Source organism: Squalius cephalus (assembly GCF_949319135.1).
Source record: "Squalius cephalus genome assembly, chromosome: 23".
Classification (NCBI taxonomy): Eukaryota; Metazoa; Chordata; class Actinopteri; order Cypriniformes; family Leuciscidae; genus Squalius; species Squalius cephalus.
The window spans coordinates 20,895,978-20,914,200 of record NC_137144.1 but is presented as its reverse complement, the minus strand read 5'-3'; the positions used below and the strand labels follow the sequence as shown (position 1 = coordinate 20,914,200).

At 39.5% G+C, this 18,223-nt stretch overlaps 1 protein-coding gene across 13 annotated transcripts in view; it reads left to right on the top strand.

Annotated features, from left to right (window-relative positions):
* Positions 1–18,223, top strand: part of LOC307151228 (A-kinase anchoring protein 13) — a 91,466-nt gene that overhangs the window by 27,512 nt on the left and 45,731 nt on the right. For all 13 annotated transcript variants that reach the window (XM_079859133.1, XM_079859132.1, XM_079859124.1 and 10 more), the window contains exons 4-8: positions 465–773; positions 5,453–5,636; positions 8,820–9,006; positions 9,329–11,627; positions 12,695–12,762. In XM_079859133.1, the coding sequence (XP_079715259.1) occupies positions 465–773; positions 5,453–5,636; positions 8,820–9,006; positions 9,329–11,627; positions 12,695–12,762 (3,047 nt within the window). The remainder of the gene's footprint in view (positions 1–464; positions 774–5,452; positions 5,637–8,819; positions 9,007–9,328; positions 11,628–12,694; positions 12,763–18,223) is intronic.

Genomic DNA, 18,223 nt, shown 5'->3' with positions numbered 1-18,223 from the left:
TCCCTGTCTGATACAAGATAAATAGCTGTTTGAATTTTGTCAGGAGTTAGTTTAGTCATAATTGATTTATTGTTGACAAAGTCATGGAGATGTTAGTGGGTGGTATAAATATTTTTCATAGTCTGTAAACTGCACCAAGAATATTTTAACTGGAATTCAAATTTTCATACATTTTAAAAGTGCGTCACAGTTTGAGTTGTGGCCTAGCAGTGTCATTGAGTCATAGAGCTCGTTCTAGCAACACAAGTTCAAATCCGACTTGTATTGCTCCCTAATTCTCCATCCATCCATCCCATCACTTCCATCCCATCACTTCCATCCATTCATTCATTCATTCATCCCATCACTTCCATCCCATCCCATCACTTCCATCCCATAATTTCCAACCATGTTTTACTATTCAAATTAAGTTTAACCTGTATAATATATTTCTATCTAATGTTGGTCTTTTTCTCTCATAATAGCTCATGATCGCAGCGAAACCGTGCGGGTCACGCTGTGCCAGGCCAGACCTGGGGGCTCAGTGGACCCTGTGGCTGAGGAACGCTTCCAGTTTGTGCAGGACCTCGCCCTGGACATGGCCCAGTTCCTGGTGAACGCGGTTGGAAAGACTGAGGGAGCGTTACTTCTGGACGAGTGTCAGATCCCCCTAAAGGAGTGTGAAAGGTTGGATGATACTCTGGCTCTTGCTCTTAGACATCTGCCTCTACCGGTAGGCTGGAGCGTGCTGGGCACAGACTTGGACACGGGCACTTGCACAGGCTTGGAAATCGGTGAGTAAAACATAGAGAGCTGGAGGCAGCGTCCTAACTGTCATGAACCACTATTGGTCATTGTTTTGGTATGCTCTGCGTAGGTAGCAGCACATATATGGCATGGAAGACTCGACTCACAATTGGTTCCAATAGAGATAGGCATTAGCATGTTGCAAAGCTTATCATTGCTTTTCGACATTGAATGCAATACAAGTTTATTTAAAATCAACAATTTTCTCAACTCTTTTGCTGTCCTGGTTTAATTTTCTCACCAAGCTAGTCACATTGCATTCTGGGATTGTCTTCTCTGCGTAGGATGCATGCTGCCTTAAACTATGTCTCATTTAGCTCCCTAGTTCAGTAATTAGGGCACTGATCAGTAAATCAGCCATTTTAAGGGCTGTCTCAGTTGCAAAATACTTCCAGTGCACTGAAACATTCACTCCCTAAAAAGTCCCACAATGCACTGTGAAAATCAGGGAGCATCAATGCTCACTATGTTCCCTTCTGAAACACGAAACCTAAATCATGCGAGCCAACTCAATACACATGACACATGATATACCGGTAGATATATATATAAAAAAAGTCTCTTGAGAATGACTGCTTATGACTTGAACTGCTTTTGCAACAAGTTGTTGTTTTTTAGCAAGGAGGCAGCTAGAATAGTGTTTTTTCTTTGACATAATTTACATTATTACATAACATGTTGTTAATCTCTGTATAGTGAAGTTACGATGCTTTCGTAAGGCCTTCACGGAAGGCCTTCAGTACAGCCATGAACCAGTTTTATTTATTTATTTATTTATTTTATTTTTTAAGTTATGGATTGGTTCAGAATGTTAGTTCATTTTAGCCTTATTTTCCTCCTACTTGTACTCATATCAAGTCAGGAACGCTAAGTCAGATAATCTAAAAGCAAACATTCCCGCCCTAATAAAGTGCTCTTTTTGGCACGGAGCATTTACACAGCCTATTAAGGCAGGCTGTGGACTCATTTCGGGGCTGACAGAAGATGCATGTGATAAATGGCAGGAACTCTGGTTGTCACTGACTTAGATTTGTGTTTCATGTGGATTTGGCAAAAAAAGTTCTTGTTAAATGAGCTTCCTCTGTTCTTCCTGCTCTCTGGTACACATAATTTGTGAATGGTATTCGGCCAGTGGATCTGCAAACCTCTCAAAGAACTGGCCCATGGTTCCACTGACTTAAAATCCAACTGTTACTAACCTACACACAAGCAAACATTGCGCATCACAGTCTCTGATTATATACACAATGTTCACAATTTTTCTTTCCTCAGAATTTAATACTTATATTCAGATGCATTAAAATAATCAAGTGACAGTAAAGAATTTATTAAATTATTTAAAAAATCTATTTATCAAAAAAATCTGGAAAAAGTACCACATTTTTCTTGAGCGTAAAATCAGTATAATAAAATGATTTCTGATCACGTGACATTGAAAACTGAAGTAATGGTAGCTTTTGCAAACACATTAATTAAGTACATTTTAAAATGTATTATAATAGTTTTAATTTTTTTTATTTTAATAATATTTCACAAAATGATTGCTCTTTTTTTATGCTGCTCCCCCTACAGACTATAAGTAACAACTACATGTCAACTAACTTTCATTAGAGTATTAGACTTTCTGCTTAATATCGGCTTACACTTTATTTTGATGCTCCCCCTACAAACATTCAGCTGACTATAAGTAACTTTGCAACTACGTCAACTTATTCTACTAACCCAAACCTAACAGTCTACAACAGCCTACTATTACTCTGAGAGTTATTTGACATGCAAAGTTACTTATAGTTAGTCGAATGTCTAAAGTGGACCATTAAATTCAAATGTAACCATGGTTTTTACTATGTTTATGATTAAATAAATGCAGCCTTGGTGAAAGATTTCTTTCAAAAGCTTATCAACCTGAACCTTTTGAGCGCTTTGTTTGTGTCACTGGCTGTCAACCATACAGGAACTAAAAGGGGAAATGAAAATAAACTTTCTGTATGATTATGATAATCAACCTGAACAAAGCTAAACAAAAGATCGAAAAGATATCAGACGAATGGTTAAAGCTGATGCAGTCATAAACTGCCAAACGCCTTAGGAAGCCACTGTTCCCTGTCCAGATATGGTGGAAGTTTTTGTGCATGGCCACGTATTCTCCTTAGCGATGATCCACTGGGCAGAAATATGAGCCTGTGTATATTAAGTGTGCTTGAATGAGTGTGTGAATCCGGCCGATGCGTGGATACAAACAATTGCACAGCGAGGAATCATTCATCAGGGCAGCTGACGCGACAGCAGATTCCCGGCTCTCATGTGACTCCAGCTTGTCCTCTAAATTAGGCACAGTCTGGTTCCATGTAGGAGGTGTTAGTGTGGGCGTGGTGAGACCTGGACAGTAGGCAGCTGGAGATAAGGGCCAACAAAGGCTAAACAGGCTCTGTTATGTCATAATAAGCACAAGCTTATCTCTTATAAACAGCCTTGGTCTTAAATAACTCATTCAATAAAACATCTGAAAGCTCCAGCACATATTCATGCAAAGTTTAGCTCACTGAGCAAAACAATAGCGGAGTTTATGTGTTGGCAACATTTTGTATTTCCTGCATATTGCTGTGGACATTAGTTTTAGCGTTTTCTTTAGATCTTGTTTTCTCGATGGTCATTTATGCCCTATTAAACGAATGAACGTTTCAGAAAAAACAAATTCCTGGAGTTGACCTGTCTGTTGAGGGAGACGGCGAGCTGTGTAATGACTCCCCAAGCTCATTTGTTGCAGCTGGCGCTGGGCACCTGGACCGGCCCTGAAACCAGAGCTACCCATGGGCATCTTGCCCAGTGCATCAGTGGGCATGTACTGCCAGCAGTCTTCCTTAAGTGAAATTAAGCATGTTATATAAAACATAAAAACCCAGTAAGCTAATAAAGACTGTTTCCACTGTGTAAGATACCAACTGGGAATTTGCTGGTATTCGGACACGTTGCATGGCACATATTAGATGATATTTATGGAAAATGAGACTTGGATTCTCCCTTAAAGGGATAGTTCACTCAATTCATTGGCATTGTTCATGTTGTTCCAAACCCGCATGATGTTCTTTCTTATGTGGAACACAATAGAAGATATTCAAGATGCTTTTCTTTATACAATGAAAGTCAGAGCAAACCAAAACAACATTGGACTCAGCTGACTTTCATTGTATGTACAAAAAACACTTTACAAAATATCAAGAAATAAATGTAAACAGGTTTAGAACGACATGAGGGTGATTTTTCTATGGTCATTAAATTTTGACTGGAATTTGAATTCTATATATTTAAACAGTGCTTCATAGTCTCAGGCGTTTTGGGGGCCTGAAAACTGGTTTCAAAGTGCAATTTTTAGAAAACGAGACTGTTCTCGTCTCTGTGTAAACTCCAAAAACGTGAATTTGTGAAAACAGTGATGTCATGCACATGCATATAACGTTTAGTCTGTAGGTGCATAGTGGTTCTTCACAGTGACATCGCCAACTACTGGCCTGGCAGCATAATACAGCGTTTTTAGTCATTTTGCGGATCCGTGCGAACGAGGATCATTTTGACAGCGGTGTCATCTGTACAGGAAATAAATGCAAAGTAAAAACTCTTCCGTTTTTAGTACATTGTTGTCATGTAAATGTACCTAGTGCTCAAGCTAGCAACGCAAGGTCTTGCTTGTTCATTTGTGAAAATCACAAAGACAAATCGTATTTGTTTTTTTGTTTTTTTTATAAAGAATGTTTCCTCTGTGTAAGATAGTCAAGAGAAATACAATTCATATAGGTCTGGAATGACTTGAGGGTGAGTAAATGATTTCTCTTTAAGACGGGGAAGTTAAACTTCTCCTATTGCATTTCATTTTCATTTCCAAAAACATGCAGATATCATGTGTATGGTTATGATACTACAGTTGAAAAAACAGTATGATAACGCCAGTGTTTTGAGCCCTGGGGACGACAATATTAACGTAGCGCTAGGATACAAGTTAGTTGACACCAGTATTTTCAAAAATAATGTCATGTCCACTCTTGTGTCTCCAATCAGACTGTGAAGTGATCCTGATCTGCTGTTCTTTCCAGTGCCACATTACACTTCACCACAGCTTTTTTTTGTGTGTGTGTGTGTGTGCTCGGGGCTTCAAATTAGTTGTTGGATCCTCAGTGGGCCGATTAAACGAGGGCAGTCTCATTCTCAGCCTCTCATTAACCAGCAAGAACAATCCTTCCTCTGTCTCTGTTATTTCACAGAGAGCCTCATTCAAGCTTCCTGAACTTTTTAAAAACGGCACTCTGTAATCTGTCTTTATGATAAACGCCTTCAAAAACGATTGCTTATTTCACTCAGGACCCCTATCTGGTGGGGCTTTCTGTCCTTATTGTAAATGATCTATTAAAATGATGTTTGCACAAGTTTGTCAGGAGATTCTGTTGACAGAGGTCGAGGGAATTGTGGGGGTGGGTCTTGTTTGAGGGCTTTGCCAGCTTCTCATTGGTTCTGAAGTTGCAGGGGGTGGGGCTTAAAGCTTTGAAGGCCCCATGCAGCAGTGAGTGTGGCGCTTTCTTGAAGCAGCAATATCAGAAATATGCATTAGATAATAGTGTGTTGTTTAAAGGACAAGGAAGGAGATTGATTTGGACTCTGTTTTCCTCTCCTGTAGAACCTGGGCCACAAGACACACTTTTGCACTTTGCTGCAAAGCGCGGACTACGCAAGGTAGCACTCTTTCTCCTCCAGCAACCCGGAGGAAGAGAGGCTCTCCGACTTCCCAACAAACAGGGTCGTACGCCGGCCAGGGTCGCACAGAAGAAAGGCCACTCACAGCTCCAGAAACTGCTGACAGAGTAAGTGTGCAAGAAATTTATATCCTTAACCAGTATTTTTAGCTCATTATACTAACATTTTTGACTTCAAGGCCCCTCTCCATTGTCAAAGACAATATTCGAAGGCTTCAAAAAAGATATTCCTAATATGTCTGCTATAATGACAGTGCTGCTCATTTTTAAATTTATTATTCACAGGAATGGCAATGTAATAAAATTATTAAACAATTAATATAATTAAATTCCATAATCCCAATAACTAAATGTTCTTCATGGTTACTTGTATTATTTTTTTGTCATTATCTTGTCATTTGTCATCATTCATTTACATGACTTTTGACTGAAGTTTGTAATTACAGGGAATTAATTATTTTTTATTTTAAATGTATTATTCTACTTGATAAATATTTTAGAGAGCTTGAATAAATGAATAAATTATTAACAACAATATTATATACATACTGTCAATCTCTTTAATATTTTATCAAGTAGAATAATAAATTGAAAATAAAAAACCCTAACCCTAATTCCCTGTAATTATAAACTTCAGTCAAAAGTCATGTAATTTAATTTGTAAAAAAAATGTGTAAAAATATGTATACTAGAAGAAAAAGATCATATCTTTTTACATTTTAATGCTGTTAAATGCAAGCAGCTGAGTTTATCAAACAGAACATAGTGTTTAGTGGATGTTGTGACCTTTGAAGTGCCTTAAACAAATACAGCTTTATCGTATTTGTCACTCTCAAATATAAAAAGTTGAGTCGTAAAGGTGGAGTTTGTAAGGTGCAAAAATAACCGTTTTTCAAATGGGTGTCCCAAACACACTCCCAATCTTATATTGGTCAGAAAAACTGAACCATTGAGCTGGTTTGGTTTCTCAAACAGACAAAAAGAGCAATGTTGTATGGAGTCTTAATAGATTTCTATTATTAAAGCAATGACTTCATCATGAAAGTGAGGTGAGTGTTGTGTTCTGAAGAAAGGAGGATGTTGAAATGTGGGGGAGATAAGAGCAAAGCACAAGGACAGGCCATGTGGCTCTGAGCTCTTTGTAAACAGTTAAAGCCACATAAGCTTTCTCAATCTTTTTAAAGCAAGCCTATGCAAATTACAACAGAAACTGGGTTTAAACCAACAAGATCCTGTCTGCAGATTTACTCAGTAAAGTAGCATTACCTGTGTGTGTGTAACAGACGTTTACTCAGATCAGCATCCCTCAGCCATTGCTCTTCACAGTCTATGGCTAGCAAGCCTGTGTGGTACCGGTTCCTTACAGTATGTTCCCCTACTTGACTATTCTGAAACAGGGCACGGGATAGACCAGACTCAGAGCTAGCGTGCGATCTGTGCTCCCTGGATTCAAGAGTCTGTTATAGGAGGCTGTTAAGTGCTCTGGTTTAGTGCCTCATTTAAAGCAAGTGTACTGAACCACAGTGCACCCTTAGACATTGCCTCAAATCTTTCCATCAAAGATCATGGTATTTCGTTAGTGGTTTCTCTAAGATGTTTTGACGTGCTTTTCTCATAGCTTTCTTTGAAGTCTGAATTGTAAACTTAATCATGTTATTATATGAATATATAGGGTAACGTGAGGGAAGACCCCCCCCCCCCCCCCCCATTAAAAAGAATGTGGATTTACTTATTTTTTCAACTGTAACACTTTAAGATATAAGTTTAGCATGTACAGGATGATGATGAATTAGACAATGTGTTATTATTGGAAATAAATAGAAACATTAGCAAATTTAGTTGTTACAGCACAAATTGTAAAATATTTAAAGGGGTAAGATGGGGTAACTTACTGGGGTAAAACTTACAACAAAAAAAACTACCTAACTAAAAACAAAAAAACTATTTTACTCCACAAAGCTAAAAACACTAATGTGTTCACAAATCCCTCATTAATAAATAGATACAAAAACTTATATATTCATTTGTATATAAGATATTCAACATAATACAATGTCATAGATCACTATTTTTCAGAGGTACAAACAATCATCTTCCCCCGGGGACATCTTACCCTATGTTACCTTAATATATTTTTATACACATTGTGATCTTTTAAAATACATTGTAGTACTTACCTGTTTAAGATTGCACCTTTTAAAGAGTACAAGGTATAATGCATGATCAGCTCTCAATTTCATGCATTATCATATTTTATAAAAGTAAAATTATGTATGTATAATAGTAAGTATAGTAACTGCGGTTATAGTAATTTTGAGTGTGCAATTGATTATGAAGTGTATAATATGGCATTTTGAATACTTTAAAATTCATAATATTTTTCATTATATATCTAAATATTATCTCATGATGTTACCAATTTAACTGAAACGATTAGTCTATAAATACAACATAATGACTTAGTGATAGAAGGGAAACAGCACTTATACATGGCAATTCATTCAGCTCTCCAGTGCTTAAGGGTTCAGTCTTTCATAACATCTGCCATTTGGCTAAGGCTCAGACTGCCTAAAATATTCCTCTCAGGTCCGCAAGACCTTAAGAGCTTCTCCTTTTCACTCTGCACTCTTTAGTTTCCTGTAAGTGATGTCACAGGGTTGCTATGGGTACCCTTTTGGACCTTAGATACAGAGTAGATGAAAACAGTTCCTGTTGTTACCCATGTGTCAGGGCCCTGGGGACAATCTGAGCCACTCGCGCACACAAAAACACTAACAATTGCACATTTTCTCTTTTGAAAGCTTGTAGCTTTGTGGGCATTCTTTTCCTTGTCGATAAGACACTGACAGATATGTAAAGAAGACACGTAAGATTCAGCTGTGTACCCACCTTAAATCTATTTTCAGCTTGTTTGACATGTTGAAACTGCCACCAGGAATTTCACTTTTTTCTATGTAATTATGCTGTTTTTCCTCTCTCCATGCAAAAAAGAAAAAGCAGAACAGGTTTTTACACTAGTGAGATTGAGTTTGTTTTTTCATATCTTTGTCTAAAGAAACAATTCAATTCTTGTTGTCCGAGCTCACTGCAGCATTGACACATGTAAACCTGTTTCAAGTTCAATGTTTAAACGAGTGATTTTTCACACTTGACATTCTGTGTTCAATGGGTAACCACAATCAGTATTGTGTATTACTTCCCATCCTCTGTAGGTGTGCTGGGTGTGGTCTTTGCTGATTCGATGCCTCGAAACTGGGTGTTCTCAAAGTTTGCTATGTTTGTGTTGGGCAGGGTTGACAACTTGCCTGAGTTGGAGACAAAAACGTCCAAGTGGTGTTACCCAGAAGGCAGAGTTCTGCAACACCACCCCAAGCTAAACACTTACACCCTGACGCTGGAGGATGTGCCAGGGCGTCTCCCACCTAGCCTTCAATGTGATGTGGAGGAACTCCAACGCCTCATTCAGTCACATCAGAAGGTGAGTCAGTGGTTTGAGAGTCCTCCGTGGCAGTAGGTGTGTCTTATTTCCTTGCTCTGCCACTTTAAGATCACAGTGATATTTCCAGCTGGGTACGATCAGCAAGGTTTGTTTGCGTTTGTGCTAAAACTCTGCAGGAGGTTGCTATCTGTGACTAAAGGAAGTGACTAAATGCAGATCACAGACTAAACCGTCTCTCTCGCTCTCTGTGCAGGCACCCTAACTCGCTTTCTCTGGATGAATGTTTAATGTCAGTTTTAATGAGGACTGTATAAGGCATTCTGCTTTATTTAATAGCTATTTTTGAACTTTGTTTATTCAGGAAGATCCTCTGACACAGCATAAGCCAGCACTGCTGATTCTTAACAGAGACTCGAGTGATAGCACAGAGACTGCTGACTCACTGGAGCCTGAGCATCAGGAACCCAACTCTGAACAAGAAGAAACCTGCCACTCACTTTTGAACAGCTCTGCCATTGAGGATGGATTGTGTCTTCGTCAAAATGGCATAGGAGATCATGTCCAATCACAGGACTTGGAGGTGGAGCCTGAACTGCCAGCTGTAGGGGATACTGGGAAGGCTTCAGATAAGGCTGACTGTTCGCAGCGGCGGGTAGAAAACGATTCTGTGACTTTCAGTGCCCCTTCCTGTGGAAATCAGCGGGAGGAAGCTGATATAGAGCTCTGCGTAATCAGTGCCAAGCAGGGGGCTGCTTCACAGCCTGATAAAGGGAACCAAGAAGAACAGGAGACTTGCCAGAGGAGTTCAGAGACTGAAACGGACTATAACGCTCAATCTGGCAACCTTGAGTCCCAAGTCATGGGCCACGCACAATCTCAGGGTCTCCTCCCCACGGAAATTAGTCAGCCTTTACAAAGAGAAGAGGAGAGCGAGGGGAGTACAGATCTTAGTTGGCGAGGGGACTTACCAGAGGAAAGGGAAGGGGAGACGAGTAGCAGCCAGGAAATAGGCTTAAACTCTTCAGCACTTTCTTCCCGTGATCCAGAGGAAAACGGTCAGCACGACGAGATTGAATCCAAGCTACCTACAGAATGCTCAATGAGAACAGATGAAGCTAAACTGGCTTTAATCCAGGTAAATTCAGAGGTAACCTCGTCTGTACGAAATGATGAAACCCTAGAGACAGAGACAGGAAATCTCAGCGAACACACCAAAGGCAACACTGAGTCAGTTTCTGGTTTGGTTGCGGATGACGTTAGCATAAAGCAGAACTCTGTATTTAGCATTTTAGAGGGAGATTTGGTATCGTTAAGTCTTCGGCCAAACATGGCACCAGGACCGGTTCATAAAGTTCGACGAGGACTCTCGCCCGTTCCTGAGACTTCCTCCTATGAAGGTCCAGCGGTGGATCCCTTGTCTGAGACTACAGAAAGTTTTCAACAGCCACCTCAAGTCATACAATCTTCAGAAAATGCATCAGACTGTCAGGAGATTTTGCTAAATGACTCAGCTTCTGACATTAATGCAATAGCAGGGGTTTCCGTTGGCATCACTGCCGAGGTTTCATCTTGCCAGATTGAAGCGTCTCTACCTGATGGAAGCAAAGAGGAGGTAGCCCCTAATAAGACTATACTAGACCCTAAAGAGCTCATTGGAGATTCGGAATCAGTTGAGGACGTTGTTGTCTCAAAGTCAGATGACAAATCAAAACCTTGTGATGAACCTTCTCTGCCAGTTGATTCCGAAGTCTTTATTGGAAGTGATTTACAACAGGATGTGTCCACAATAGTGTCTTCTGAACATTCTGGAGGTGATATAATTGTAGGAACAGTGTTCGGAGAAGAGGCATCTAAAACATTTGTTCAGCCAGACTCTATGTCCAAACTGGTGGAGCAAATTCCTGAGGAATATTCTGCACTTGCCATGAAAGAAAATCAAATTTGTGAGCCAGGGGAACCATCGGTTCTAGTGCCCGCTTTGCAAGGGGAACCAGGATTTAAGGATGTTGCTCCAGAGGAACCTTTACAGGAAAGGGAAATTGACTCCATTTCACAGGAAAAACTCAGCGATCTCTCTGATCCATCGGAAATCACACACAATGATTGTGCTGAATCCAAAGCACAGTTCCAGGTCCCAGAATCCTCTAAGGAGTGTGCATACAGACCATCAGAACCTACTGTTGAATGTGCGAATGGCCTTGACCCGTCTTGTGCCTCCCTCCAAACAGAAAGCAAAGACAGCAGATCTTCTGAGAGCTCCTTCGCTGATGGAGTAAAGATCTCTGCTGTAATTCCCGATGGGGATGAATGTGTTGACAAGACTACAGAAATGAGTGAGACTACTTTCTCAGGGGACAGCCCATCCTCTCCTATGGACACCACTAGTGGTTCTGCTCTGGAGAGCTTCTCGTCTGACCCACTCAATGTCTCATCCTCAACAGCTGAGCTTACTTCCCCTTTGGATATTAATAGTGGATTGCACCAGGATTTGGAACACACTTCCCCAGTGGATTTAGACAATGATTTGTCTGAGGAACTACAGCATTCAGACACACCTGACAGCCTGAATGGATTACATCAAGATACTCTTGATAGTTTGATGAAGCACAATGAAACCCTTCAGCAGCATGCTGAGGAACTGCATGTGGAACAAATGACAGGTAATGCATTTTTATTTATCACTCTGCTGATGCTGGTATAGATTGTCTTTATTTTAGGGTGTCTGATGCTATTAACTCTATTTTTTACCATCATCCTATGTAACGGTTGTTTGGATTGATCTGGAATTTCTTGCTGCTCCTAAATGAAGTTTGTTTTTCATGCCATTCTAATCAAATTATTCACAGCTAAAGCTAGTTTAGCTCATTTGTGCTATTTTGAAGCTAATTTAATTTTAGCTTCTCTGGATTCCAACATACTTTTGTGTGTGCATGTGAACACAATGGTGTTTGCCTTACAGATTATTTTGTATTATATGTGTATGTATATATGGTTTTGATCTATCAGTGGTTTAGGTTTCCATCCGGAAGGGAAAAACCTTCCTTGTCATTCAGGTAAGCGTGTTAATAGGGAGTGTTTGCAAAAAACAATGTGTATTTGCAGCACAATGTATCCTGGCAACCTGGTGATGTCATCTGTCTCATATCATAGAATGAAAACAGTTGAAAGATTGTCTTGTGAACTTTTTTTCACAAAGTAGACGCCCAGCTCTTTTCCACATAGATGAGAATTCAGCATTGTTCTACTAATAGCTCCTTACTCTGTGTTATTTATATCACACTCATGGAGCTGCTGATCTCAGTTGTAAAGGAGGAATAAGTCACTTCCTTTCATCAAATGCTATATTGCTGTAATAATATATCTGAGTGGTCAGTTTAACGATCTTATCATGATTTGTTCATTTCTAAGTAAACAAATAAACCTGTATACGCCACTGAAATGTTCAGTCCTCTGACATGAATCAGCAGCTGAGTTAATGAATGACTTATTGATTTTTGGAAGTTTCAGTTAAAAGTCACGTATGTGAATTTCCCTGAAACTGGGTCTTATTCAAATGAAACATTTTGTTTTTTAAATACATGAAAAACTAGCCCAATCATCTACAGCAATTTCTCAAAATGGCAATGCAATCACTTTTAAAACTTAAAATACAAGTTCTTCATCCGTCTCTCAGTTCCATATTATTGTTATTATTATTAATGTCTTTTGCCTCGATTCCGCCTCACAGATGACGGCACGGAGGATGCGGTGGACGGACACCAAGACTCCTTAGCAGACATAGCGAATTCCGAAGTGGTGAGTATTCTTTGGCTATAATCCTCAACCTGCAATCCAATAAATAAATCAGTAACATTTAGACCTCTTGGTGTGAGTCACTCAACATTTGCTTCCAGCCACCCTGAATTCTCAGTAGCTAAGAAGTTAGGTAGTAGTTTCCCGAAAGGCTCCACTGACCAGAAATTGAGGGATGTATTTAACCTGACCTTCTGTTGTAAATCTGATTTCTACGCCTGGTTGCTGAAAGGCTTCTGACGCAGCTCTGAGTTGGAACTGCTGAACTGTCCCTCATAAGGTCAAACTGGCAGATATGGGAATGCTGCCACCCTGCAACTCACACTGTCGTTGTGTGTGCGTGCTGTTCTTTTCTCATGGAGGAAAGATGACATCACCCTGAAGCCTGAACACTTTTTTTTCCCAGTTGTGTGTCAGAGGGATGATATCAGTGGCGAGAATACTGAGAGGGTGGAAGGCAAGATGTGATTTCCTCATTTACGCAGGCCAGCAAGAGTGATGAAGTGAGATGTCTATCTTCAGTCTTTAAAAGCTGCTGATTAGAAGTATCCTCCTCCATATCGCTAACTTCAGTTGTTTATTTTGTCATCGTCCTATGGGAATCCATATTGTTTTGGCAGCTTCCTGTGCCTCCCAATTTGGAACCTGATTTGAATTAATCTAAAATGAATGTTGAGGAATCACTTTCAGAGTGCTTTTTTCTTCCAGCTGATGAACAATAAAAACATTGACAGCCAATCAGAATCCAACCGACTTTAAAGAGCATTTAAAGTGCCGTACGACAAAACTGCAGCACACTCTTACAATAAACAGAACGTTATGATCCGATGGTGTGTGGATGCTAATGTAGTTTTTGTTTATCTTTTATAGCTTTCATTCATGGTGTGAATGGGCCTTAAGGCCGGGACAGTCCAAGCCGACGGTTGCCATTGGGCAACTTCGGTCCGTTTTTGAGCGTCAGTTGGCTTAGTTTTTTCAGTGTGTTCTGCACCATTGTCTCTAGTCGGACGCTGTTGGGTTTGTTGGGCTGATTCAGCATGTTGAATCGGCGTCGGGCCATCGTTGAGAGAGAGAGAACTCTGATTTGCTGTGCACGAGAATAAAAGCGAAAGTGAGCAAAGAAGTCAAGACAGTACAGACAGAAGGCTGTTATAATTTTACATCATCTTACCTGAGCATTCAAATACACAAAAATATTTTCATAATAACATTAGCCGGCTGGAATGAAGATAGTGATCCGTGTGATTGATATTCAAAATAAGCAAGCACTGCTTTGTTTACGGTTTATATATCTGCAGTCCTAGTTTCGGATTCCCTTTTTGAATGACGATTGATACCTGCTGATATAGACAGATCTTTCCTTACACGCAGGCGCAGAACACACATGCTAGTTGACAGTCGTGTGTTTTTTGGTGTGTTCAAGCGCAGCTTTTTGGCCGAGATGCAGCTGATGAGAGGCAACAACACAGTCTGCTTTCGTTTCCGCTTGTTCTTTGACGTCGGCTTTGTGGCCCGGCCTTTAAGCCAATGGAAACTGGCGCACATCTTTGCTAGCATGTTGCAGCTAGCATTCTTATTTTTTTGGTTGTAGTGGACTCAAGCATTGGAAATGAAATAATTTTTTTCTTGCAAGTGACATTACTGAGTGACAATAGGTTTCCATTCAGTCGGAGGTGATTTTTCTTTTCAAACAAATTCATGGAGATTCCTAAGTCTTAATTTTTACACCATTAGCCTACTTTAGCTTCATTCTTCCAGTTGTATTTGAATCAAGGCCCTTTTTGAACTAAAAAGTAATAATTATTTATTTTATTTATTTTACCTTTATTTTACCAGGAAGTCTCATTGAGATCAAAAATCTCTTTTACAAGAGAGACCTGGCCAAGGTAGCAGCCATACATAAACAACATATACAAGTGCTACATACAAGGTAGCAGCCATACATAAACACAACATAAAAAAAAAAAAAAAAAAAACACTGCATACATATGCAAAAATCATTAACATACAAGGACCTCTCAAGAAAAACAACTACATGTCTCCTTTACCACATTTTTTATGATGGTCTTAAATGTATTAATTGATATACACGTTTCTAGTTTAAGATCTTTCTGCAAATTATTCCATGCCCATGGTGCATAGTATGAAAATGCAGTTTTCCCCAAACCTGTCCAAACCCTGGGAACATTAAAAAGCAATAATGAACAGTTATTGATTGTCTGATCATTTTTACTCCCTCTTGACCTCTCTTGTCAAGGTAGCTTTTTCTGTCCAGGTTGCCACTATAAACAGGCTACTGTGATGGATCTACTCTAATATCTAACCTTACTTCTCCTACAGGCCTAACATTCTAACACTTGAACAAAATGTACTCTGAAGATTGTTGTGTTGAAACCAGTGAAAACTTTAAGATGCTGGCTAGACAATATAAAAAATATAAAAGTCTATAACAGTCTCATGACAATATTGAGTAATCAAATGAACTTCTAACCTCTTCCATTTTTTAAAATGATTTGAGATCTAAATTTGCTCTGCCAGTAACAGAGGGCGAAGTGGGGGCTTGTTTTGCACAGATTGAACCAATCATATTGAAGGAAAATTGGCATGAGTTATAAATCACGTTAATCTTACTGTTGTATAAAAACCTGATGTACTGTATTGTTTTTAAGAGAGATTCTCTGAGAAAGGCTTGAACTCTCCCGGCCTTGATTAAACAATTTAAAGGGCATTTGCTGAAGTCTGTCTGGTTATTATTGCTGCGCAGCAAGTTAGTTAGTGGAGCAAGTTAACAGATTAGTGAGACACTAAAGACCTTATTCCCGAGTGATAGTGTCAAAAGGGGCAAGACGTCGTTCAACTCAGTGTGAGACTCTTAGGCGTGGTTAGATTGCAGTCAGGTAACTATAATTCTTAGGCATTCTACGCGGTTAGAATAGCTACTCTTAGGCGTCAACCAATGTGGTGAAGTCACCTGAGTATAATTTTTGCAGGTGTCAGGGACACTTGGTTCAACCTAAGTCAGGTGCGCAGGGGAAAAATCTACCACTCTATTTTTACACTTATCTGGCATCTGGCATGCAGACTTGGACAGCATCATGGAGTCGTGGAACTATATTGTCAGCATTTGAAAGAAATTACACTCTGGAACATTCTATCTTAAGAGACTCTTGAGATAAGAGCAGGGGTCACATTCACAGAGCATCCTAACTTTGCGCTAGCATGCTAACTTTGCTCTCGCTTGGCAAGATCACAAGAAAGCTAGGTTCTTATGCGCGGTGCTTGCTAGGCAGTGTTAAACTTAGCACACATTTTTAAGATGAATGGTTTGAATCATGTTTTGTAGTGATTTTTGTCACTTTTAACTTGTCAAACGTAATGCTTCTGTCAGTTAATTTAAGGAGGCTGATTGGAAAAAGGATCTGAGATGCTAACAAATGCTAACAAGTTTTTCCACATCAAAAAAGTGCAACCACATCATCTTTACTTATTTTTTTACATTTGGGGTTAGTTAATGAATTGGTTTGTCATTGCCCTTGCTTCCAACAGTGGGCATTGTGATATCCAAGTTATTTTTGAAAAGGCTGAGGTGATTGTATTTAGCGTTGTCACTGATTAATTTAATTTTTTTACTTGCACCACTGAATCATTCACTGTAAGACCAAGAACATGCTTTAGGAGCATAAATTGATTTGTTCTTGAGTTCATCTTGACATTAAAAAAAATGACATGCACTTATAATGGATGGATTATGGATAATAAGTGGTTTGGTTGTTTTTAGCTTATCCTGTGGTGTCTAGAGTGCTGTGGCTCCCTCTTGTGTTAGGATGCAATATAACTCCTTCCAGATGTGCATTGAGCTGTACATATGTGTTAGAGAGAGAAGCAAGGGCAAAATACACAGACTGTGGTCTCAATATGCCACCAAAAGCATGAGGGCTACCTATTCTCTTTCTTTCTTCGGCTCTTTTCATCTGTCCTGGTGCAGCAGGCCAGATGCATTGTGGGAACCCCTCTAAAGGAGTTCCTTTTTCACTAAACATCTAAACTATTAAACCACACAAGCTGCCTCTGGGAAACAGTTTCTTAGTGCGCGCCCTCACAAACACGCGCTCAAACACAAATTCAGTGTGTAGTGTGTTGGAAAAAGGGACAAGGCTGCCTCTCAAGCGCTGGAATGTGAAGTGTAAGAATGGCGTGATGTTGAAGAAAAGCAAAGGGCTGCTGTTGGTGGAGTGGGAGGATTGAAGACACCAGTGAGGCTGGTCAGGATCCACACACACTCCTTTGTATTGTTCTCGCTCGATTTCTGTGCTTCTGCTCACTCTTTTCAAGTCTTCCTCCTTTTGTGTGTTCTCTCTTTCCCAGCATTAGTTCGTCCAAAAAGTCATTTACCATTGTTTTAATTCAAACCCCTATGACTTTTGGAACACAAAAGGAGACATTTTGGTCATCTCATTGCATTTACAAAACTAAACAAAAGCACATAAATGTCTTGTAAAAATGGTCCATATAATGTGAGCACTATACTCTTCTGAAATCTCAAGATGGTTTTATGTGACAAACTGACTAATCTTTAAAGTCATGATGTAATGAAGGTAGCAACAGATTTTTTCTTTCATATTGAAACCCGCATCCTGTTGAAACGTATTATCGAGAATGAAAAATGAAAAAAAAAGTAGGATAGGGTTCAATTCATTGGTTTCTGATTACGTAGATGGAAACACATGTATGGATGAAAAGATCAATAACATACGTTTAAAAAACAGTTTCCGTTTCCATTTCATGCTAACTTTTTGTTATTCACTGCTAATTTTTTCCTCCAGTGAGCTATTAATTGTTGTGACTGGATCGAGTCATCGAATTTGAGAATACGAGAAGTGGGTTAGTCAGCTTTGTGAACGAATCACCCAGACTAATTTTGTGGATTGGATCAGCTGATTCATTTTAAGATCTGACTCAAAGCAATGATTCCTTCATGAATTGTATATCGCTGCTGCTTTCATGACCGTCAGTATAATCAGCCAAATTTCAGTGTACTATTCGCATAAAGCTTATCATATGATTTCAGAAGACTCTTGCACTCAACTCATATGGGCCACTTTTATGGTGTGTTTTTGAAAAGAGAATATCCAGGATATCCTTGCATTTCACAGAACAGACATGAGAATGAGTAAATAATGACAGAATTTCATATCTTTTTGGTCAAGCTACAGTATTCCTTTAAATCATAGTTTGTGTTGGTTGACTGGTCTTGAGTGAAACACGGAGATAACATGCGCCGAGATCCCCACAAAGAGCCCTTGTTTCTTCTGTCCCCTCCTCCACTGGATAATCACATGCACACATGCAAACACACAACACACAGTAAAGACTGAACCGACTGCGTCAGGACAACCTACACAGTTATCTGAATATCTGTTTCTCTTAAGTACAGGTTAGACGTCACGCTAAACATGGAATAATC